The sequence below is a fragment of the Protopterus annectens genome, chromosome 6.part0 (assembly GCF_019279795.1).
Source record: "Protopterus annectens isolate FY-2018-M chromosome 6.part0, PAN1.0, whole genome shotgun sequence".
Classification (NCBI taxonomy): domain Eukaryota; kingdom Metazoa; phylum Chordata; order Ceratodontiformes; family Protopteridae; genus Protopterus; species Protopterus annectens.
In genome coordinates this window covers 388,470,188-388,496,221 of record NC_056737.1, presented here as the reverse complement: position 1 = coordinate 388,496,221, position 26,034 = coordinate 388,470,188, and the positions used below count along the sequence as shown (strand labels likewise).

Genomic DNA, 26,034 nt, shown 5'->3' with positions numbered 1-26,034 from the left:
TTTTAATTCCTAAATGATTTGCCAGAAGTCACTAAATAATAAGTTTCAGACTTCATAACCTTCATAAAATGCATGTTAAAGTAAGAGCCGTTCTATCAACTGTCTCAATTTATACAAGAGCAATTTTAGTACTGTTTATATGTGCCCCAATATATTTGGCCTTGTTCAGATTTACTGCATTAACAGGTTGAGAGGTACATGCAAATAAATTGCTTTATAGAATTAGGCATAGCCAACCTCTCAACTGTCCCCAATTTTTGGCTCAAAATGTTGCTCTTCCCCTAATAATCCCTCCATAAAATAGCAATTTTGGAAGAAAACATGGAGGGTTTACAATTAAGAAATAACTGTAATAATCAAAGTTATAGATTACTTGAAATGCATGTAGATTCTTTTATTTTGTCAGCTGCTCAAGGTAGCAGTACTAATATTAAAGTGTCCCTTCTTTGACAGGTAGAAGCTGTATTGTGTGTCTATTTTATATTTTGCATCACATTTTGGTCCATTTTTCATAAAATTGTGTTTTTTGGCAAATTAGTGACAAATCACTAAAGACTGAAGTTAGAAAATGACAGACATTTGAGTTTCAGATTTTATACCCTTCAGAAAATTCATACTAATGCAAGACCTATTCTATTATCTTTCTAAGTTTATTAGAGCAATATTTAAAAATTGTCCTTCTTGTTGTGCCTTTGTCCCACTTCTGTGTATGGCTTTGTCCAGATTTCTTGCTCTTGAAGTTGAGAGGTATGACAAATGTGTCAGGGCCATCACAGTCAGCCAGAGAGATTTCAAATTGTGACATGCTTGTTGCACCCCACTCCCCCATGTAGTGACTCTGGATGTGTCCAAGCAAGGCAAGGAGTAGTTGTATCTACCTTGGATGGGGAGGACACACTGCATAAGTACTACAGTGGCTTTTCATCTGTCCTTGATTTTGCAGAATGGTCTGGTTTCTGTCATATTTTGTACTGTTGATTTATGCTTATTACTCAAAGTGCCTGTTGCTCTGTGTTTAAGTAGCAATGCTTTAATGACCATAAGGTAAGCTTGTCTGACATAGATGCAAGTAAGCTTTAATAAGCATACTGTTAAAGAATTGCCAACATTGAAAGCCTTTCTGTTGTTGCCATGCAGAGAATACTTGACTAGATAATGTATAAGCCTTGGGTATTAAAGGACAGGATTCCATTATTTTAAAAAGCTCATTACACTTGTTGGAGACTTCCAGTCATCTCTACAGGCTTTAAACTAAACAGAATGCCAATCATGTGTGGTCCATAACCTGTACAGTAATCCTTTAAGCAATGTATCTTGAGCTTGTTTCTTGTTTGCTTTTCATTTTACTTTTATCATGTTTTCCCCATGAAGCGTTGTCAGGCAGCAGGTCTTTTGGATAAGAAACATTTTTACAAGTGGGGCATCACATAGATTTCTACTTTCAGCATGTTGCTTGGTACTTTAATAAAGCTGAATATATTATAATTAGAACTGCAGTGCAAGGAGAAGTAGTTTGAGTTGAGTGCTTCTGGTTTTTCTTATACTTGATTTTGACTGGCATTCCAGTAATGTATTTAAAAGTAATTTATTTTTCATGCCTCACAACCTTTTGTTTCCATCTAGATATTAAGTAAGCTGTCATGCAGCCAATGCATTGAAATATTTTTATTCTTCTACACTTATTTTTGTCTTGATTGGACTTTCATAATGATGGTTTGCCACCCAGGGCAGCGTATTTAATTAAAGTTAGTTTTTTTGTGGTTTTGTGCACTGCAGCCCCTGTGATTTGAAGTCACCAGCCGCCACTGTATTACCCTTTATAATACTTATCACAACAAAACTATTTCAGGCAGTGTCAAGGCCCACTATATCATAGCTATAGCTTTTTGGTAAGATTTGGATTCCAGAAGTAATCTAGAAGCAGCATCTTGGTCCTCTGTATATACCTTTGCAAAGCGCTATAGGCTTGGTTCCTTCTCTGTGTCTGGATCAGGCTTTGCAATAACCATTCTCCAAGAGCTGCTGGACTGTTTTTCCACCTTACAGATGTAGGAAGCTACGGTAATCTAACCATTTAACCAGGACTACTGCAGCAGTGACCAATATGATGAACACAACACAGCTGTGTAAGCTTACCATAACAGTAGATTTTAGAATGATCACTGCTGCAGTAACCACTCCCTCCCTCTATCCCCTTTGTTTTTTGGTATATTTTTGCCAGGGTGTGGTTATTTATTTTTATTTATTTATTTTTTCCTAACATTGTTCTTTCAGGGCTCAGTCTCCCTCTCTCTTTTGGCAAGAAAGCTCCTAAAGGGCTTGACACTAAAACTTGCCTTTGAGTCAGCTCTGCTTGAGCTGTCTGCCAGTTTGAGCATGTGGAAGGTGCTCTGAAGCTTTGGAAGCTGTCTCACTCATATTCTTGGCAGGATATAACCTATATAGCTAAGGCTACTGCAACAGTGATCATTCAAACATCTACTGTTACGGTAAGTTTACTTACACAATGTACTTTTCACTGAATCGCAATTGATAGAAAACATTCTGCATAATACATGCAGCATAAAAAGTTACACTTACTTGTGCACATCCTAATTCCACGGTTGCATAATGGAGAAAAAGAAAAAACACCACAATCTGTAGGTGTGACATGATGAGTAATCAGTGCCAATCCATGCATACTCTTCTAAACTCACTTTCCTAAAAACTCCTGTGATTAGAAATAACACTGCAATATACTGCCTATACACTTTGACATTTTTCTGTCAGTAGTGATTCAGTCAAATGAATTTTCAGTATGTTGTGTTTGGCCATTTGAAATTCAGTCAAAAGAACATTCAGTTAAATGATAGGAACCCCTATGTATAGGTGCAGTTTATTTTATCTTCTGATCACTTTGTTGAAAACAAGTTTGCAGTCTTTTTACGTTAAATTGCTTTTGACCGAAAGGTATTTTACAACCTTTTCTATGTTTAAATATGGGCTTACACAGTAGTGGGGGAATAAAGTTTGTCCCTTTCCTCACTGTTGTGCAGTTTTTGAGTTGGTACATTTGAGTAGTAGGGGATGCCCCTCCTGGGGGGGGGTGCAGAGTGGATCCCTCCAACCCCCCCCCCAAAAAAAAAATTGTTTTAAGCTCATTGTTTTGGTCAGTATTTTTATACAGTTTTTCATTCAGTATTTTGAATGTTCATTATTAGTGAACATGCTCATATATACATGGGTATCTGTGTGAGTCACTTGTTTTTTTGAAGGTTTTCAGACATTTCACAATACATTTCACTGCTTTTTTTTCTGATGGAATGTATTGTAGCCATAAGAAGTTTAGACAAATCTTACATTGCTGGGGGGGTGTGCGCTAAATGCTTTAATGGTTTTCAAATTCTTAAAGCACCTTAGTGAGCACTGTCAGAAAAATGCTGCAACACAGTCTGGTATGTTTATACTCAGCTTGCCGTTACTGTCAACTATCCAGATTTTTGCAGAATGTCAAGATTTTGCCTCACATGTTTAGTCTGTTCCTCTTAAAATCCGTGGTTTACATAAAAATTGCTGAGGATTGAAGGCACAAAAATAATAACATACATTTAATTTTCAAACTTTGTATCCTTCAGAAAATGCAGGCAAACACACATTCTTTTATTCTGTCTACTTTCTAAGTTTATAACAGGAAGTTAGGGACATGCTCCTTGTATGGACAGCAGGCAAAAAAAAAAATCAGTTTTTTATTTATCCTGCCGCTGTCTTTGCTGGTCAGTACTGAAAGATCTGACTGCCTAGCAGAGAGACCTAACTTTTAAGTTAAGCAGGGGATGCTTAACATTTGTTAACATCAGGTCTCAAGCTGTAGTAGTGCTTAACTGAATTGTCTTTTTTCAGATATCATGGAGTAATTACCGCACTCCATGTACTACATAAATATTTTTGAGTAAGATGAGTGTAGGTTTAGAAGAAAATTTATGACATGGCTGGCCAGTTGGTGGTGTGAACATTGACTCTAGATGATAGTCGCTGTTTATGTGATACTCCAAATATTTGCAAAAATGGGAAAAAGGGGTTATGGATGGATAGACAAGTGTAGGTTTGAGAAGTAGTGCTGTAACTTTTAGATATTCTGAAGGTTTTGACATTAGGGGGTATGAGTGTTTGAGTGAGTGCAGGTGAATTAGGGTTAAAGTAGGATTAAGTGAGGGCATACTTGTGGGTTTGTGTGTGTGTGTGTGTGTGTGTCTCTGTGTGTGTGTGTTTGTCCAAGTTATCTAGATTAGTGGTAGTGTTACAGAAAGAGTTTTTGAAAGGCAAGGTCAGTGTACAGCTTTTCAGTTATTAATAAGGTGCTCCACTGCAGGTAATACCTGCTAATCCTAGCCCTGCAGTTTACCTTTCAAAAGCTACTTCCATTACACCACCATTATTCAGACAAATGTGATCTAAATGGGTGGTGTGGGTTTGGTGTTCTAATTGCAAAAGTAAACTTAATGTGTTTTCTTTTGCAATCATTTCTGTTATAGATTTTTTGAATTTTCCAGTATGTCGAATTTCGGAATGCTGACATTAATCAATTCATTTTGGATACCTTTGCATTTTGATAATTTAATAATGCAGTCCCTCCGAGCTACACACTCTAGGGACCTCAACCTTGTCACCACAATAAACAGGACATGCTGGAGGGATAGATTCCTATCCCAGAGACTTCCCATACTCTGGAACAGGCTACCCATCTATGTCAAGCAAAGTTCTTCAATAGCACTCTTCAAGAAAAATCTTGATGAGTGGATGGGAAATAGGAAATACACCCCGGGGATCACTTCTGTGTCTCTGCTCGACAGTGGCACAGGAAAATAACTTTCTTGGGTGGCGTAAGCCAGGGAACCTTGTTGGCTAGGCTTGCTTAGGCCCTTTGCTCCGGTAGCCTAGTACCTACCTATGAACCTATGCTCATATGTGTGTGTGTGTGTATATGTATAAAAATTGTATGTATATATTGATAGGAAAAAATACAATCTGTTTCTGTTTAATAATGTAGAATTTCACTTAATAATCTCTTCCAGAATGCTTTTGTCTTTGCAGTAGTAATATTACATGGTTATTGATGCACTACTTATTGTCATTTGTGCTGTTATTTCTTATTTACTGTTTCTGAAATTTTATTTTTTTATTTTACTGCTGTATTTGTGTTGTGGCTGAAGAGTGTCTGTCAACCAGCCACTTACACAGTAAACAAATAGTTCAATAAAAATAATTGAGGAGGGCGAACTTCACAGCAAGGACAAAAGATAAGATTGCTTCACTAACCTCCTCCCCCTGACACATAAACTCACTAGCCTTTACTTTCCTGCTCGAGTTGCCTGCTGTGTAAGAATCTCTGTCAGACATACAGTTGGTTAACTGTTCTCAAAACTGTTGATGTTCTGTGGGTCCTGGTGTGTATGCATGCTAATTATTGCTTTATTGTTGAGACAGAACTGTTCGATGCAGAAATCCAAAGGACATTTTATTGAACTGATTGACCTTTATGTTGTGTTTAACAGAAACCAGTGAATTCCCAACAGAAGATTGTAGTGTAATGGCAGGAGGTAGTCTGACTGGATGGCATGCAGATGTGGCAACAGTAATGTGGAGAAGAATGCTGGGAATTTTAGGCGATGTCAACTTCATAAAAGATCCTGAAATCCATGCTCAGGTTTTTGATTATCTTTGCGAGCTGTGGCAGAATTTAGCCAAGGTTTGTGATTGTGTGTACGTATATGTTTATGTACATGACATTTGATCTATGACTCATTTTATCTTCAAAAAAGTGCCACAATTGATCTGAAATGCATTTTGTTGATAACACTATTGAATGAATCATATTTGATCGAAATGTGTTTAAGGCTACAGAATATCACTGCTGCTGTGGTTTTGGACCTTAGGAATTGCAATTCAAATTAGTGTTAATCAGTATTTTACCTTCATACTGCCTGCTGTGTTATGTTGTGTCTCTATCTTCAGAAGTTAATGTTTGTATGCCGGCAGTGATTCACTGCATAGCCGGCGTTAGGCACCCGCCAAACCCGCGGCTGCGGGGAGCCCCCGATTATCTCCCCACTTATGAGGGTCCCCATATGAAGCAGCCGCGAGTTTCAAAATCGCTTGTTCATACGGCAGCGCCGTCACGCGATTTCGCCCCCCCCCCGAAAGAACTTGCTTCCTTGATGATGGCTGCAGCCAATCAGGTCCCTTGCTTTACTTGTTAGCTCCTCTCAATCAGGTCTGCTTCAGTGAAGCAAGGGACCTAACTGGCTGTAGCAATCATACCCAAAATGGAACGCATCAAAACAAGTGATTGGCGAGGGCGACAACAGTGGAAAATAAATACTTTACAAGAAATAATATTTCCAGCGCTGACTTTCAGATCTCCGTAATAAAAGATTGAGTAGAACATATTAGAAAAAGTTGCTATAAGTATTGGACTCAGTAAAGAATGCAATTAGATTCACTTCAGCATCTTTTGACCAACCATCGCAAACAAAATCAGCAACCACTACCTCCGGCTACTCACAAGTGACAGATTAGTTTAAGAATCATTTTCAGCCAAGACCTGTGCCAAAGGCAAATATAATAAGACACCAACAAAGTACAGTAAACCTCGAATGCAAAATACGCAATCAGTAATGCAGAGAAAAACATCCAGACAGACAGAAATTACGTAGCTGTAGGAAATATTCATACAAATCTGCAGCAATTAGTTAAATGCATTAGTCTATAGAAAAAAAAGCGTTGTTTTCTGTATAAAAGACATAAAGCCTTACCTAAAACGTAGCAGAGTAGATTCCAAATTTTGACAGTATGAGAAATTTCGTAACAATACCAGTATGAGAAAATATGAAGCAGTTGGTCACACAGACAATGTTTGATCAGCACTGTAGCAGGATAGCAGGAGTTATATGGCTGTTGCAGATTTGGTTATTACTCTGGTTCCATCAATAATGAGCTTTGCTTCTGTCTTTAAGGCACGCTGTTAGTCTCATTTTGAGATCAATGAGATTTTCTGTACTCGTTTTGTTCTGGGAAATTGTTCCAGAGAGAGGGCACAGTTTTAGATGAAGTACATCATGTGCTTTGTAACTTAAAGGGAGGCCTAACTAGTTGACTCTGATCAGAGTTCCTTTAGGGGCATGTCTTCTATTTAGTAAAAAGTATTGTTTCTAGAAGAGGAAATTGCTGTCAATGAGTAGCGTTTATAAATGAATTAAGCAAAAGCTCAAAATGGAAGCCAGGGACATTTGGCAGTGTTAATAGGATGGTATTCTCTATGATAGGCGATGTGTTAAACTCTTTGAATTTTATCCTCGGTAGTCTGCATTAAGGATGCACAGTGAGAGGAGGAAAGGACAATGATTAAGAAGGCATATTTCATTCTGGGTATAAGTTCGCTGACAGCATAGCCGGCTTTAGGCACCAGCAAACCCTGTGGTTGCTGGGGGTCCCCCAACCACTGCAAGTTATGCTTGTTATTTGGTAACATGTCTGCCAAACCAGCAAAAGCTAGTACAGCAAGCTTATAGACTTAATAAAGCAGGTAAGTGACAATAACTCTTATTTATTATCTCCTTCAAAATTCAAAGATCTTTAATTACAGTAACAATATTTTGTCAAGTAAGAAGCTTTACAATTTCATTAAATATTTTACCAATGACAGAATGTCCCTGGCGTAGTCAAGCCCTGTTGGTGGACATACTCTTCACTAAAATTAACATAGCCAGCTTTAGGTACTTGCAATAGCTGTGGCTGCAGGGGGCCCCTTAATCATCATTGGCTGTGTGGGGGCCCCACAAAAGCTGCTGTTGGTTGGGGAAAAACTGAGGAGAAAAAAATTTATTAATTTTCGATTACACTGTTTAACCTGAACAGGACTGTGATATGACCCTGCTAGGGCAAAGCTGTAATGAACATAAACAAAAGTAGGCACTAGAGGGATCAGCAACCCAGGGTGACCAATCTCAGTGCAAACTTTGGAGTTTAAGAAGAGTTGATGCTTCTAATCTTCAGGGATGGTTTCTCTTTCACGGTTTTTATACATACTGGCAGAACAACTGATACTGTAACTCTCAACGTCTTTGCTGAAGAATTCTGTTCAGTGATAAAAATGATAGCATAATAAAGTCTTAAAATGAGGAACACATTTTAAATATTACCCTAATTCATTTAAAAAGTTACCAGATTAAAACATTTTGCATCAACATGCATTTTTAGACAATAAGTATAAAAGTCTGATGACTGGATTTATTGTGACAGAGCAAAATTAAAATCAGGAATATCTGTGAGGTAAATAAAAATGACTTATTCCTGCTGCTGTTTGATGACTGCTAAACAGCAGTCACTGATCTTGTGCAGCAGTACTAGTGTACAATGTATTTGCTGAACTAAGTACAAAATTAGCATTGCTGTGATGTGCATCTGTGTGTGAAAAAAATATCACTTATTTTTATCAATGCACACATCCAATAATGCTGGGATGTGCACAGTATTCTTCTGGGTATCAATAAAAATGTAGCTAACAATTGATTATATTTCAAAAGTAAATCGAAAAATGGTTCACCACTGCAGCCAGAACGATTGTAGCAGAAACGCAGGTTTATTTAATAAAAAAAGAAAGCGTTTTTGCCTCCAGAAGACCGGAGGCTTCATCAGCAAGTAAAGAGCGAAAAAGCTCATACATTTAAAACATAGGGGGTGGCGCCAATTGACGTCATCTCCATAATCTCAACAATGTTGGTTAAAGGAGCAACATCAAAGGAGAAACAAGTGTTTAAAATATTTAAAATGAAACACATTTTTTCAAACCAATTTAAAAAGACAGGTATCATATATAGCATTAGTCTGTCTTTGTATAGTCATAATGCAGAACAGAAATGACTACACATCTTGTACACTAGCTAAATCGGGTCTCCTAAAATAAGAACAGAAACAAGTAGTAAAAGACAAATGTGTCAAATGGAATAAAGTTAATGTTAACTTAATTACCTTGACCATCTTAGGTTACAAAAGGTGAGTATTAACTATATGCAAGGGAGGCAGGTAGAATATGATAACACATGCTATACGTTCCCAGTTTTTATATGTTACTTTATATACCATTTTGAAGTGTTGCAACCAGAGTATTCATATTCTACCTGCCTCCCTTGCATATAGTTAATACTCACCTTTTGTAACCTAAGATGGTCAAGGTAATTAAGTTAACATTAACTTTGTTCCATTTGACACATTTGTCTTTTACTACTTGTTTCTGTTCTTATTTTAGGAGACCCGATTTAGCTAGTGTACAAGATGTGTAGTCATTTCTGTTCTGCATTATGACTATACAAAGACAGACTAATGCTATATATGATACCTGTCTTTTTAAATTGGTTTGAAAAAATGTGTTTAATTTTAAATATTTTAAATATTTTAAACACTTGTTTCTCCTTTGATGTTGCTCCTTTAACCAACATTGTTGAGATTATGGAGATGACGTCAATTGGCGCCACCCCCTATGTTTTAAATGTATGAGCTTTTTAGCTCTTTACTTGCTGATGAAGCTTCCGGTCTTCTGGAGGCGAAAACGCTTTCTTTTTTATTAAATAAACCTGCGTTTCTGCTACAATCGTTCTGGCTGCAGTGGTGAACCATTTTTCAATTTCGTTTTGTTTTTCCTGTTCTTCAACATATTTCAAAAGTAAGGTATAGCGTATGTCACAGAGCATTCAGACACTTAGATGATCTAGGAATCTGGTGGTCCCCATTGTCCAGACTGTATAAATGGATACAGGGGACTCCCTTAATCATCCTTGACTTTGAAGACCCCATAAAAGCTGTTTTTGGTTGAGGAAACATGAGGAAAAAATGCTTTCATTTTCTGATTGCACTCTTTAGCCTGAATGGAATTGTGATATGATCCTGTTAGGATTAAACTGATAATGGCCACTGCCCTCAACCACAAACATTCTAAAGCATCCCTGCTCTGATGTTTGTGTACAGAAATTTGTCGTAGGTTATGTGGGGGCTGGGAATTGTGGTAGTCATCCTTTCCTTTATTTTTCTAACAGACCTCAGAGGTATACAAAGAAAGTTACTTTAGCTCATGCAGGGGCAGTGTACTGCCTGGTAGCAGCAAAGTAGAATACATTATTGCAGTCATTATTTAGTTTCACTTTCCTCACAATCAAACATCAGGCACATGTCCAGCTGGTTTCCTTTGGGAGTTATGATTGAGGAATAAATAGGCATGCTACATTTATGTATTTCAGCAGTCATTTGAAATACATGACTGTGGCCATTTGAACCTCTGCTTTCATCCCAGTCTAACACCAGAGGGTTGCATAGGCAGTGACTGTCTTTTTGGGGGATTAGGGAGGCAGGCAGTATTTCTATACAGGATCTGTGTATCCTCACAAATGACTTGCTAATTTATTTTGAGCTACTATTTTTGTCAGCTTTGAATTTTAAGCCTTGGGTACAACTTATGTCTTCTCTGAAAGAAAAAAATAAGACTGAAATTCTTTTTCTTACTTGAGATTTTTGTTTAGACCACTTTTGAATTAAAAGGTTGGGAAGTGCTCTGAAATGCAACCCAGAGCATTTACAACCCCTATAGCTTCTGGGGGGCACCAGCTTAATTGAGTTATTTCCTAAATGGTTATTACTGTGCTGTCTTGGTCAAGAAAATATATTGAAAAGATGCAAGGAATCATTTTAAATCGAGTTGCTGGCTACTGAGACTTGTCTGCATATATCAACTGGACATAAGCTGATTTAAGTATATTTTCTGCACTTATTTAAGATTTGAGTGAGTAAATATTGTGCGTCTTGGATTCAGTAAATATTGTGTGTGTGTCTGAATCTCTGCAGTAGTTCCCCACCCACCGTCCCTGTTTCTTGTTGTGGTGTTAATCTTGGTGGCTTTGGAATTGCCCGCCCCTGCTGTAAATCTCTTTTTGCACACTCCTCCTGGACCCATCTCATTCGCTCACTCAACTGAGTACAGTGAGATCATATTTTGATTTTGGATACTCTTACCAGTCCCATCTCCTCTGCAGTGTACAGAGAGAGCACTTGGGAAGGGCATTCCCCTATTGTATCTTAATCTGCTCTGTTTCCTCCATCTCAAAAAAAAAAAATTTTTTTTTGCATTAACTGCCTTACTGTATTTGTGTTTCTTCCTGCATTATTACCTTATTTTGCTTTTGCCTCTTTTAAAAGTACTCTAATTTATTCTGCTGCCTTTATTACTGCTTGTTAGTAGCCTGATTAAATTGTAACTGTTTTTCTAAGGCCCTTGGTTTAAGCACTTGGGCTTCAAAACAGTTCTTTTACATTAGGAAGGTTTGAGGTCTGCACTGTTGTGGCAGGACAAGTAGCGTACATCCTTCTAAGTTGGGAACTGCTGTTTGAAGGCTCTCAGTGTCTTATTCTAAAAGTGTATTAGTTCTAGGTTAAGGACTTGGGCTTCAGGCCAGTTATTTTACATTAAGAAGGTTTGTGGTCTGCACTCTTGTGGGAGGAGAGGCTAGATTCTGCCCTTCTGAGCTGGGAATTTCTGGTTAAAGGCTTATTGCGCATGCTTACTTGAACTGTTTCTTTCTGAAACCGGTACGCCTTGTTTGCTGTAGCATAGAATAGATTCAGGCCGGCTGGATCTAGCTTTGTTTGTATGAATTGCGCACTGACCCAGGCAGTCTTTTGGCGAAGGTTTCTCTGTACCCTAGTGGCAGGACTGTGCAGTTAGAACTTGTCTGATTGAAGACTGCTGGAACAGAGCTCAGTTTTAAGCTTTTTAACTGGTCAGTTGGGTAAAGTGCTGTTTTGATTGTATCTGCTCTATTTTCTGGAAAAAAATATATATATGTATACTTCTTTCTCGCCTTTCTGAACTAGTATAGTCCAGTTTTCATGTTATTGCTGAATCCAGGGTTGTGTTACAAGTTTCTGTGTTGCCATACCTTACTTGGATAGAAGGAAGTTTCTCTGTTCGCCTGTGAGAGAGGGGAGCTTTGAGCAGACTATCTGTCCCTGGAGGAGTGGTTTCAGCCCAGAAGTTGGTAGTTTATTGGCCTTTTTGGGCTAATTTTGATTGTATCTGCTCTATTTTCTGGAAAAAAAAATGATATACTTGTTTCCCATCTTTCTGAACTAGTATAGTCCAGTTTTCAGGTTATTGCTGAATCCAGGGCTGTGTTACAAGTTTCTGTGTTGCCATTACCTTACTTGGATAGAAGGAAGTTTCTCTGTTCACCTGTGAGAGAGGGGAGCTTTGTGCAGCCTATCTGTCCCTGGAGGAGTGGTTTCAGTCCAGACGTTAGTAGTTTATTGGCCATTTTGGGATAATTTCTATCTCTTCCACTTCCCTGCTATAAAAGCCTCATTTGCACAGTTTTTATGCTTGTATTCCGCTCAGCAAGTGCCTTCCAGGTGTTCTGCAGAGTCTACAACAGCAGAGAGACAAAATAGTGAATTTGGAGTGATTAAGTATCAGTTTTCTGCTTTTCTTGCTGTCTTAACTAATTCTGCCTAAAACGCCAGTTTTTTTTTTTTTTTTTCTTTTCTTAGCGAATCTGTGATTTAAAAAGTTTGTTGTTGTATACAACTCCGCACAGCTCCTCGTGGTGTCCAGCAGAGTGATACAGGCAACTGGTAGGCTACACACTCAAGTGTGCTAGCCGAATTAAAGCATTTACTGTGTTTCTGTACCTAATTTCTGCTACTTAAAAAAAATATATATATATATATATATCCTTGTTTCCCGCCTTTACTGAACTAGAATAGTCCAGTCTTCAGGTATTGCTGATCTCTGGGCTGTGTTATAGTTCCTGTGTTGCCCATATCCTTATTTGGATGGGAGGAAGCTTCTTTGTTCACCAGTGAGAATGGGGAGCTCTGAGCAGCCTACCTGTCCCTTGAGGAGTGGTTCCAGCCCAGTAACTTGTAGCTTATTGGCCGTTTTGGGCCATTTCCTATCTCTTTCTAACCCCCTGCTTTAAAGACAGCTTTAGCGCGCTTTTGCGCTTGTAATTTAAAGTTTGTCCTGTTTGTTGCATTTACCTGTTGAGGCTACACACTCAAGTGCGCTAGCCTGTGTTACATATTTATTGCATTTTCCTGCTGTTTGTTGCAATAAAGAAAAGAAAAAAAAATGATCCTTGTTTCCCGTCTTTCCTGACCTAGAGTAGTCCAAATACAGGCTTTGCTGTGTTCTGGACTTTTGGAAAGTTCCTGTGTTGCCCATTTCCTTTCTTGGGTAAAGGGAGGCTTCTTTGTTCACCAGTGGCAGTGGGGAGCTTAGAGCGGCCTATTTATCCCTGGAGGAGCGTTCCCAGCACAAGAATCTGGTAGTCTATTGGCCGTTTTGGGCCAATTTCTAGCTCTTTCAAGTCCCCCTGTATAAAACCCACTTTGGCGCGTTTTTTACACTTGTTACTACTCAACCAAGCTCCTCGTGGTCCTGCAGAGTGGTGCTAGCAGCAGAGAGGCTAAAAGAGCGACTGCTAACCTGATAAAAGTGTTAGCACTTTCCTGGGCGACTGTCCGATCTAGCTAAACTGCAAGTATTTCTGCTTCTTGAACTGTTTTAAACTGTTTAAAGTTGTTTTTGCACCTGCACTTTTAAAGTTTGCCCTGTTTGTTGCATTTACCTGTTGAGGCTACACACTCAAGTGCGCTAGCCTGTGTTACATATTTATTGTATTTTCCTGCTGTTTGTTGCAAAAAAACAAACAAAAAAAAGTATCCTTGTTTCCCGTCTTTCCTGACCTAGAGTAGTCCAAATACAGGCTTTGCTGTATTCTGGACTTTTGGAAAGTTCCTGTGTTGCCCATTTCCTTTCTTGGATAAAGGGAGGCTTCTTTGTTCACCATTGGCAGTGGGGAGCTTAGAGCAGCCTATCTATCCCTGGAGGAGTGTTCCCAGCACAAGATTCTGGTAGTCTATTGGCCGTTTTGGGCCAATTTCTAGCTCTTTCAAGTCCCCCCGTATAAAACCCGCTTTAGCACGGCTTTGCACAATTTTGCGCATAGCGCAGCATCGGGCAACACCTCTTAATTGGGTTTAAACCATTCTCGGCTCCACAAAGTCTGCTCTTCACATTTTCCCTTAGAACTGATCTAGTTCTCATAATAAACACCCTATTCCTACTCTAAAGCCTGGCACTTGCTCACTAAAGCAATTATATAAGTCAGCACTAAAAAATTAAAAGCACTACACCCTCACAAATTCCCCTTGAGTACCTTGTTCCCCATTGGCCCTTTTTTCAATTATAAAGGAATTCCCAATACTATTCTAGCATATCCAAAGGTCAGTTGTCAATCTCCTCTCCGGTCCAGCTAGTGAATCTGGGAATCTTGAGGCAATGTTACAACTGCCTCATGTACACAGACAACCCTCGCCTCCTCCCAACAAATTCCAACACATGTGAGAGATGCAACCATATAGCCAAACTGGAGGCTAAACTCTCTCAACTCAGTACTGGCGTAACCAGTCAGGAGGAGAAGGAAACCACACTCACTACAATTCCAGTCTCACATAGACCTACCACGACAGCAAACTAAACACATAAACACACAAAAACATACTCGGAGGCTCTAAATAAAAATCTGCGTACACAACAGAGACCTCCAAAGCAGACACCCAAGCAACCGCTACCCCAAAACAAAACAAAACACGTGTAACACATAGCTCACAAAGCCAGTGTGCCGAACAGTCACAGCCCTTAAGGCTAAACAACACACCTGATACACTTGTAATAGGTGACTCTATCGTCAGGCATACTGATGTCCCGCTCACCAGGCTGAACAAGGAGAAGGTCACGGTGAGCTGCCTGTCGGGCGCTAGGATCCGCCACATAACACAAGCACTCAGGTCACTCCAAGTCAAGTACAAATATGACTCAGTCATTGTCCATGCTGGTGTGAATGACCTGAGACGTACCTCCCTGGACTACATGAAAAGAGACATAGAGGAGCTCTCTGAGCATGTAGCCCAGGCCGGTATGACTCTGACCTTGAGTAGCATCTTACCCTCACCAAGAATGATGCCACAATATGAAGACAAGATTATCAATTTCAACAATTGGCTTAAGTATTGGTGTCATTCAAAGAGGATCCAATGCCTGTCAGCCTGGGATGACATGCTCGACAAGCCACGATGCTTCGCTAGGGACGGCTTGCACCTCTCACCCCTGGGCTTTCGGATATTGGCAAAGGCTCTTGCCACCCCCATAGTGCCTTTTTTAGGCAAGACTCAAAAGACAAACCCACCTCCATAGGTATCACAAGGGATAAGAAACTAAGAGTAATGCTACTCAATGCCAGAAGTCTAAACTTCAAGATGCACACACTCAAAACTCTCCTTAGCATGGAGAACATCGATATCTGTGCAGTAACAGAAGCCTGGTTCAAGGCTCGCGAGAGCACCCCAGCACTACCAGGTTATACCTCATACCATATTTTTCGGCCCCAAAACTTGGACCGAACCACAAAAGGAGGGGGGAGTATCAATACTCGTCAAAGATACCCACACCTCCAAGTTGGTGGCACAGCACGAAGCGTCAGAGACTATACATGTGCAATTAACAGTGGGTAAAACTGCCTTCCAGTTTATAGCCTGCTACAGACCACCCTCCCAAACCCAGGAACCCCACTCGGCCTTCCTGAGAACACTGGAAAATATGAAGGTCTCTTCAAACACCATTATATTGGGCGACTTCAACTACCCAAACATAGATTGGGAGCATTACTCTAGCTCCCAACACCCTAGCCCAAAGGTTCCTAGAATTTATAAACTCAAATGCTATGGAACAGCTTGTTACCACTCCCACAAGAGGGGAAAACATACCGGACCTGATCATCACCAACATGGGGACTCTATGCTCCAGACCAGAAGTGTATCCCTCACTGGTAAGATCAGACCATCAACTAATCTCACTAGATATTCACATCCCGACCCCAGCCACTGCCCAGAAAACCACAGTGAAAAACTTCTCTAAAGCAAATTTCACACTCCTCAAAACCGAGGTGGAATCCTTCAAAGCCCCCGGGCCTGTGGAAAATACAGCCCAGACCGCAGAATCCTTTATAAACGCATTCTATGAACACCTTCAGGAATGCATGGATCATGCAATCCGAAACAGAACCAAGGGCCAATCCTCCAAAGGCAGGCGTCCTGTCTGTTGGACCCCAGCCGTAAACAAACTATACAATAGAAGGAGGAAGCTACTACATGATGGAGCAAAATCCCAAAAAGAGAAGGCATCTCTGATTAGTATTAGCAAAAAACTACGGGCACTCATAAAATCGTCTAAGGCCAGCTTCGAGAGAAAAATTGCACAGGACACTAAGGATAATCACAAGGCTTTCTTTAGTTATCACAGGGTATAACAGGAACGTGGAGTTAACCACTTCTCCAGACACAGTAAATTAAATAAAAAGATATAGCAGCAAGAACGGAGAAGTGGAACACAGCAGGCAGAGACGAGATGATCCTACAGTAAATATCCAAAACTACTCAGCTTGTAGTAGAGTAATATCAGAACACTCCAAAATGGTTAAAAGTTTATTTGTAAAAAACGAGTTAGCGCTTTCACCTATTCAGGCTTCATCAGACTCAACACAACTGTGCTGTCAATCATTTAATATATACTCCAAAAGGCGGGAAAAACAATCATTAATATAATTTAAAACAACTGTCAGCAAAGTAAAATGCTTACAAAAGCAGCCAATTAAAACATAATAAATAGACAACATACAAGAAACTTATATAAATGTATGTATGTATAAGTAGATGTCAAAATGCTGACTAAATGTGGCAAATCACAGAGCCAATGCATTAAAGGCCAACAGAGTAAAAAATGTGTATATGTATACATCACAAAATATGTGCCAATTATAAAACATAAAAGTAGAAACATGAAAAGTAATAACAATGATAATACATCGCTCTATATGTGAAAATGTTGTGCATATGTGTATATCGTGTATATTCTGTATTATTTATAAGTCTTTAGTCTCCTCATTTTCAAAAAAGGTTTTACAGATAACTTAACATTCAAACCTGGTGGACTGTCAGACCTAAATCTCATGATCCAAAAATTCTCTCTACCTTCTGTATGTGTCCTAATGTCCCCTCCCCTACTACTGATGTTGACTGTCTCTAAAATCCTGAAACTAAAAACATGGAGGGGGCCACATTCAAGTACATGTCTGGCTAGAGCATTGTTTTTATGTGCCATCCTGATGCTATAAAGATGTTCACGTATGCGGTCCCTAAAGATCCTGTTAGTCTTGCCAACATAAAAAGAATGACAGATGGAACAGTTGGCAAGATAAATGATGTGACTGGTCATACAATCCCCATATGCCTTGAGAAAGTATGAATGGTTAGTGACTGGATGTATGAAGGTGGAACTAGGATTAATGTAATTGCAGAAATTGCAATGTCCACAACTATGCGTCCCACTGAGTGGAACAGAGGATAATAGAACTGTGGGTCTCCTATCACATAACAGTCTTTTTAGGTTCTTCTTGTTCCTATACCTAAAAACTGGAGTGTCACCTAAGGTGTTTCTAATATGGGAGTCTGCCATAAGAACCTTCCGATGAGTCCTAACAACATCCTTAATATCATGAACATCAGTGGTGTAAAAGATGGAAAAAGCTGTCTGATGCAAAGTAGTTTGTTTGATCTGTGCTGGCTGATTGGCATTGACAGATTGGTCCGAAAAATATGGGGCGTCAACACCTGTTCTAAAATCTGATATGCCCTCAGTACCCTTGAGTATATCGTTGGTAGTATAGCCTCGATGTAATAACCTTTGATGTAAAATACTCATATCCTGGTCAAATCCAGATTCACTGGGATTATACCTGGAAACTCTGGTAGCCTGTCCCTTGATGATGTTGTTGAAAACATAAGGGGGATGCATACTGAAACAATGTAACAAGGTGTTTATGTGGCAGGGCTTCCTATAAACTCCTGTATTGATCATCCCACTAGGTAATTTCTCAACAAAGATATCTAGAAAAGATATCTTGGTGGTTGATATTTCATGGCTAAAACTTAGATAAGTAGTGGATGTGTTGATAGAATCTATAAAGCTCAATAATTCTTGATGATCCCCTTTCCACAAAAGGAAGAGATCATCCACGAAACGTCTATAAAATGAGACATGTTCAATAAAAGCAGGTAAACCATGCATATGTTCATGTTCCCATTCTGCCATGAACAGGTTGGCGTAGCTATTGGCACAAGAAGTGCCCATAGCTACGCCATCCTTCTGTAAAAACATCTCCCTTCAAAATAGAAGATATTGTTAGAAAGTACTAAATGTAGTAGGGAAGTCAAAAGGCTAATCTTAGAGTCAGTCAAAATAGATTCACGAATTAGGTAACGTCTAACCATATCTATACCCACTTGATTGGGTATAACAGTGAATAGAGATTTTACATCCATTGTCACAAAAATATAATCAATTCCTCCAAGTGGACCTCTCAAGTGCTGGTAGAGATCTAACAAAAACTGTTGTGTGTCCTTTAAAATATAAATATTCCTATCAACAATGGGTCTCAGATTATTCTCTATAAAAATAGATGCTGGTTCTGTTATCCATCCCCTGCCAGCTACAATCGGTCTCAGGGGTGGATCCATCAAATCCTTATGTATTTTAGGGAGGCCGTTAATCAACGGAATAGTGGGCATGGGCACATCTAAGAACAAGAAAAGATTATTATCTATCAAGTTACTATTTAATAAGTTCAACAATTCAGAATGTACTCTATGTGAATAAAAAGGAACAAGATCTAAATCAATAGGCTGGTAAAATTGGGCATCACTCAACATAAAAAACATCTTTCGAACATAATATTCAGTATCCATCACTACTATACCACCTCCTTTATCAGCTGGTCTAATAGATAGATCTCCATCCCTAGACAGCTTCTTTAAAGCAACATTCTCTTGAAACGTTAGATTATATCGATTAAAAGAACGTTTCAAGTTGCTGTCTCTCATCTTATATAAATCATCCTCTACTAATTTGGTAAAAGCAGCAAGTAGTGGATGTGGTTGGGGGACAAAAACACTAGGACGGTGGAACCCTGTGTTAATGGTGGAATCACTATTATTACTAAAAAACAACTTAAGGGACAAGTTGCGAGCAAAAAGTTTAAAGTCCCGTATAGTTTCTTCAAATACACTATGTGTGGTTGGTATAAAAGATAAACCCTTTAACAAAACTGATTTCTCATTAGATGTTAATGTATGGGAGGAGAGATTAAAAACTAAGTTTTCTCCTTTCCCTTGACTTCCCACATTTTCTTGATATTCTTGTTGGGGAGACGATCTATATGCACAACATTTTCACATATAGAGCGATGTATTATCATTGTTATTACTTTTCATGTTTCTACTTTTATGTTTTATAATTGGCACATATTTTGTGATGTATACATATACACATTTTTTACTCTGTTGGCCTTTAATGCATTGGCTCTGTGATTTGCCACATTTAGTCAGCATTTTGACATCTACTTATACATACATACATTTATATAAGTTTCTTGTATGTTGTCTATTTATTATGTTTTAATTGGCTGCTTTTGTAAGCATTTTACTTTGCTGACAGTTGTTTTAAATTATATTAATGATTGTTTTTCCCGCCTTTTGGAGTATATATTAAATGATTGACAGCACAGTTGTGTTGAGTCTGATGAAGCCTGAATAGGTGAAAGCGCTAACTCGTTTTTTACAAATAAACTTTTAACCATTTTGGAGTGTTCTGATATTACTCTACTACAAGCTGAGTAGTTTTGGATATTTACTGTAGGATCATCTCGTCTCTGCCTGCTGTGTTCCACTTCTCCGTTCTTGCTGCTATATCTTTCTTTAGTTATGTTAGAAACCTGGGTGGGAATTCCCAGATATGCTCAGAATTAGTCCAAAATGACAAAAAATACACCGAACCCACAGACACTGCCAACATCCTAGCTGACGGGTTCAGCGCAAACTTCTCCCCCCCCCCTTCCCCACCAAAAGGGCAAATATCTATCCCAGCAGAGTGCTGCCCCCCTGACATCTCAGATGCTCAGGTAAGAGCTGCCCTCTCCAAAGCAAAAAACACAGCATCAATGGGACCAGACGGTGTCCCGGGCTGCGTCCTGCATGAACTCCAAGAAGAACTAAACCCAAACATAAAACTGCTGTTCAATTTCAGCCTTACTACAGGATATGTACCCAAAGAGTGGCGTACAGCAGCAGTGGTCCCTCTCCACAAAGGTGGTGCCTCAACAGATCCTGGAAACTATCACCCCATAAGCCTGACTAGCTTGGTCTGCAAAGCTATGGAAAGGACCATCATGGACCTCATAAATAAAGATATTGGGGACCTACAGACACTGGATCCTACCCAGTTTGGCTTTGTTAAGGGCAGATCCTGCCTCTTAAACCTGGTCGATTTCTTTGAAACAGTCACCAAGGCCATTGACGAGGGGAAGGTGGTCCGCACAGCCTACCTGGACCTCGCAAAATCTTTCGATACAATACCCCACTCAGGCATTATAGATAAGCTCACCCGCTTAAACATAAACCCCTATGTCACTAGATGGGTTGCAAACTGGCTCAAGGACAGAACCCACATGGTTAGAATTGCTGGAGCCATGTCAGACTCCAAACCAGTTACAAGTGGCGTCCCACAAGGCTCAGTCCTGAGACCTCTCTTGTTCAGTATATATTTCTCGGAGGTACAGGCCAACACGGAAGGACTGTGGCTGACCAAGTTCGCAGATGATTGCAAACTGGGCGCCATAATCGACTCTCCAGCCGGCACGAGCATCCTACAAAAGGGTCTCTCAGAAACAGACAACTGGTGCCAGAGCCATGGCCTCAAGCTAAATGCCAAAAAGTGTATAGTCATCCCCTTTGGCAAAAACAAAGTGCCCACAAATTACCACATAGATGGTAATCGATTAAGTACGGAAGAAGTTATTAGCGACCTGGGGACCCAAGTTGATAGCAATCTCTCATTCGACAACCACGTGGCCAAAGTGGTTAGAAAATAATTTTATATAGCCCACCTAATCATGAAGGGATTCACATCTAGATCAGAGGAAGTCATCGTGCCTCTTTACTCATCCCTCATCAGGCCCATAATTGAGTACAATTCCCCTTTTGGGATGTACCTTACCAGACACCTGCAGCAACTGGAAAGACCCCAAAAGTACCTCACCAAGAGGATCAAAGGGCTCAAACAGATGCCATATGCTGCCCGGTTAAAGAAACTCCAGCTCTACTCAGTGGCATACCGCCTGCTCAGAGACGATCTGTGCCTGACGTATAAAGCCATATCCAACCCGGAATTAATGGACAATGCTGCACCTCAGAAAATCCAAATCCCATCGAGCTACACGCTCGAGAGACTTGAACCTCAGCACTGAAATAAATAGGACATGCTGGAGGGACAGATTCATAACCCAGAGGCTCCCTTCACTCTGGAATAAAATCCCAGTCCAGGTTAGGCAGAGTCCCTCATTGACTCTCTTCAAGAGGAATCTTGATGAGTGGATGGGAGATCGTAGATTTACTCCGGGTATCACTTCTGTGTCACTGTTAGATGCACAGTATACTAACCTCGAAAAAGGGCATAGCGAAATTCATTTTAAAATGGGTGGTGAAAGCCAAACACACTCTGGCTAGGCTTGTAAATGCCCTAGGGCAGATAGCCTAGTATGAACCTATGAACCTATGAAAACTAAAGCTGAACAACAACATTGCATTTCTTTCCGTAATCATAATTTCTGTTCAAGCCATGATTAGTTAAAAGAAAAAACATTAAAAAGCACTTTAGAGCATATATATAAAGTTACAGCTTCTTGAAAAAGCTGAAGAAAAAAGGTAAAATGTGAGAAATGGAAGAAAAAAATGTAATGTGCATAATGTGGGAAGCCCAACATGGGGAAACAAATGGGAGCTGTAGAGGATGTGTTTTTTTTTTTTTTGCGTGGTCTGAAACAGTAAGCAATGCCTGGGACTCTATTGCACATTAGTTCAGCCCTGTACATAGAGTTGTTGTAATGAATCATTATTACATCTAAATGCCAATAACTGTAAATGTCCCTTTGTGAGATGGGCCTACATAGTGTAGTATGTAGGCCTGTTATAATAACATCATTGTAGTTCGGTCACTCTGTGTGTACTACTCCTAAAGCCTGCAGCATGAACTAAAAGGAAGGAGTGGCAGTGACAGGGTGATACTTAGACTGGAAGTGGCGAGGGGGCCCCCAATTTGACATTTGCTGGGGGCCCCCAGAATGCTAACACCGGCCCTGTTCACTGTGTGAGGAGTTTTCTCTTTTCTCTCCAGTTATGCAATATATTTAAATAAGAGTGTGTGTGTGGGGGGGGGGGGCTTTGTCTCCCACATGAGGCTGCAGGAGGGCTTGCCCTCTGCAAAAAAAGAAGTTTTGGAGAAGTGTTTGCTGTATATGAAGTTTTAGATGCAATGTAATTCATCTGTGTGTGTGAAATTAAATGAGTATTAGATTTATTTGTTTAAATGTTTTCTAATTGGACTAAACGTGTATTAGTTAAAAAGTATACAAAACTATATATGCCCACATATTCTTTATATGTATTTTATAAAAAAATATATATTTATATATATATATATATATATATATATATATATATATATATATATATATATATATATATGTGTGTGTGTGTGTGTGTGTGTATGTATATATATGTATATGTATATATAAAGTCTTCATTGACAGTGAAATTGTATTAAGTCTTTCCGTCTTCATATTTCCAGATCAGAGATAACCTTGGAATATCCATTGATAATCAGAATTCACCTTCCCCACCAATACTTATTCCTCCTTTAAGAATTCTGACACCATGGCTTTTCAAGGTAAGATTGTTACCTCCAGTTGTAGTGAAGTCATAATGAAAGATTGAAATTGCATTGTTGCAAGTTCACATATCAAATAATGAAATATATTAAATTTTTAACCATTTCACATTGAATAGACTGCAGAGTAAAGTAAAGTTGATAAACATGAAAATTGTTGATGAATTTCAGAAGGCTTACAGTGTAACACAGAGGTTTTACAAATGTTCCTGTGCATTGTATTGTTTCTTATTTGTACTGTGCAACAGCACAAATGTAGATGTACTTTTTTAGGAGGAGCTGCTAAACTGTTCGTTTGTTCATACATAGGTAAGTACTAGGCTAGCTGTCCTTGCAGGTTATTTTAAGCCTAGCCAATTCCCCAAGGTGAGAATTAAACCTTGTAGTAAACAAGTTAACCATTATGCCAACCCCAACCCCTAATACTTGTCCTCCATGGGATTCTTGGTTTAGCTTTGTGGCATTGATTTCTCTGAAAATTCTGATTGCTTGGTTCATTTCACTAGTTTAAGAAGGCAGCTCAGACTTGGCTGATTTAAAATTGTTGAATACTGTAGCTAATTTGCCCATTCACCTTTGTACGCCTTTTTATCATGCCAGTTACTTTTCATTCGGACTTACTTTTAATAATGTTGTGATTTGAAAGAAAGCATGGTTTAAAGCATAGACTTATCCAGATGATATAAATTCCAAAACTGTAAGGCTTCCAGTATGTGTTATTGTACTGTCTGGTTTCAAAAAATCTATTCCTAATTATGAGTTGGAAACCAAACATCAAGGAGACTGTTACATCAGTATTTCTACAGGTACTATTACTCTGGGGACATGATTAAAAACATTTTATCAAGTGAAATATTTTAAATAGTTTGCATCACTTTAGAGGTCAGTCCTTTAGGAGATATTTATTATGAATGTTAATGTGTACGTACATTTTCAAGAGCTTTTAAGTACCTTTAGTCTCTGTCCGAGTTCCTGAATATGCACCATTATTCTAGCAGTCATGTATGTACTGCATAGTTTAAAATCAAGTGTTGATGAAATTAAATGCATGTTCATAGGTAGGTACTAGGCTATTGGCCCTAGGGCCTATATAAGCCTAGCCAAAGGTACCCTGGCTTTCGCCACCCAAGAAAATTATTTTCCTGTGCCACTATAGGTTCATAGGTAGGTACTAGGCTATGTAAACTTTTATTTAAAAAAAATCAAGTCATCACATCTTAAGTTGCAGTAAGTTTGCATACATTAGTAGAAAAAAAACTTAGCTTAATTATTGTCATATACTTGTATGTTTTTAACAATTTTCATTCACTCCAGTAATATATACATTGCTCATTTTCTGCCTTCCAGTAAACCTTGTTCTTCTTCCTGAGTTACTACTCTGCTTGTGTTGTTCCCACAGATTCTTTTTGTTTCTATGGAATTTGCTGCTTCATCCAAAAAACTCACCTCCAGTCCTGTCTCTTCAGTATTCAGTACTTTAATCACAGTTGATTTTGATTTTGATTTCTGTTTTCTAGTAATTGCTTTTTTGGCCACCAGTAGCATTGAATTTAGTTAAAGCATTGCTTTGTCTAAGCAACTCAGATCCAGTGTCCCAGCTCAAAAGATTTATTTTCTTAGTTGCTAACATTTGCTGTCCCAGAATTTCTGTCAAAGTACTCTGTAATGTGCTTTTAAAATCTGTCAGCTCATTGCACTCCCAAAAGACTTCAATTTCCTCTGCCTCGCCAGTCATATCTCCAATAGTTAACTATCTAACTGATAAAAAAAAAGTCTTCTGAAATTTACTTCAGGTTTAAAAATATCTGTGCAAACAATTATATACGACTAAACCGTCTGGACTTTGCTGCATGTGTGTGAGACCTACAGATTTACTCCGTGTTCCTTTGTAATTTGCCTTTATGTTCTCTCTTCCATTTTCTTGCACCCTACCAGTTACCTCTTTTGAATGGTGTCTTCTGTTCTAGACTCATCTAAAAGCTCCACCAAAGCTAGCCTTTCACTTTGCACTCTTCTAACCCTTTCTCTTTGCATATACTCACTGATCCAATGTTATCTTTGTCCATTTCAAACATGGATTGTCTGATCTGGCCAGATCCGACCTTGGCGCTGAATCTGTAGCTTCTTTGGATCCAGAGGTTTCACTCCTTTCATACCCATAATTCCCTGTACTCCACCATAGCAGCTCCAATCTCATTTGCCACATGAAATAGTCGGACATGTCAGAGGAGCTCTATACAGCACTGTGTTACCCTTACTGTCAACCTTGACCTCCTCCTCCTGTCAAGAGAGTTTTCTCTTTATATTGAAATCTTTTCTTCTTTTAGAGTAATTTTCTATAAATGTATAATATTATATAGATTTTAAACAGAATTTAGGTATAGTTATTCCATAGTTATTACCTAGTTTTAAAGGTATTGCCCTTAGTATTGTTAGAGTACTGTAATTGTATATGTGTTGTCATAGTTGTGATTTTTCTTCTTCTTTTTTTTTTTGTCTGTTGTGTTTACATGGACTTCAGAATGGCAGTGTCTTTGGGATTGCAAAAATGTTCAGTGTGTGGACATAAGCTCCTACAACAGGACCCGCACCCTTTAAGTGTGTATATTGTTTGGGTGCTCCCCATTTAGATGTTGATTGTTAGGCTTGTGCTGCCCTCAGTGCAAGAGCTCTATAGTTCAGGAGGGACAAGCTGGCGTTGAAGGGGCTCCTTCCTGCTCAGACAGAGCCTTATAGGATCATATGGAGTTTACTAGGCTATTGGCCTTGAGGCCCTTATAAGCCTAGCCAAGAGTTTAGCCCATGTTTAGACAAGTCTACATTCAGTTTCTTCTTCCTTGGCCAGAAAGCAGGAAAAATCCAAAGGGAAGAGTCAAGAAAAAGATAAATCTGCAAAAATGGCTAAAAACCTCTCTACAGAGCTCTCACCTTCGGTCAGGCCCAACCCGATAAGTGCATGCAGACTGGAAGTGATGATGCATCAGTTCTGAACTTCCTATCCAACACCAAGTTAAGGTCTGGATCCGGTCATTCCTAGAATGCACTCTCCTAATCTGCAGTAGAAGAGATAATCTTTGGCTTCAACTGCTTGATCATCTTGGAGTCTTACAGAGCAAGAT

At 39.1% G+C, this 26,034-nt stretch overlaps 1 protein-coding gene across 7 annotated transcripts in view; it reads left to right on the top strand.

Annotated features, from left to right (window-relative positions):
- RALGAPA1 (Ral GTPase activating protein catalytic subunit alpha 1) overlaps window positions 1-26,034 on the top strand; it is a 5,382,632-nt gene that overhangs the window by 3,207,663 nt on the left and 2,148,935 nt on the right. For all 7 annotated transcript variants that reach the window (XM_044074134.1, XM_044074135.1, XM_044074129.1 and 4 more), the window contains 2 exons: window positions 5,532-5,725; window positions 22,817-22,915. In XM_044074134.1, coding sequence (XP_043930069.1) covers window positions 5,532-5,725; window positions 22,817-22,915 — 293 coding nt within the window. The remainder of the gene's footprint in view (window positions 1-5,531; window positions 5,726-22,816; window positions 22,916-26,034) is intronic.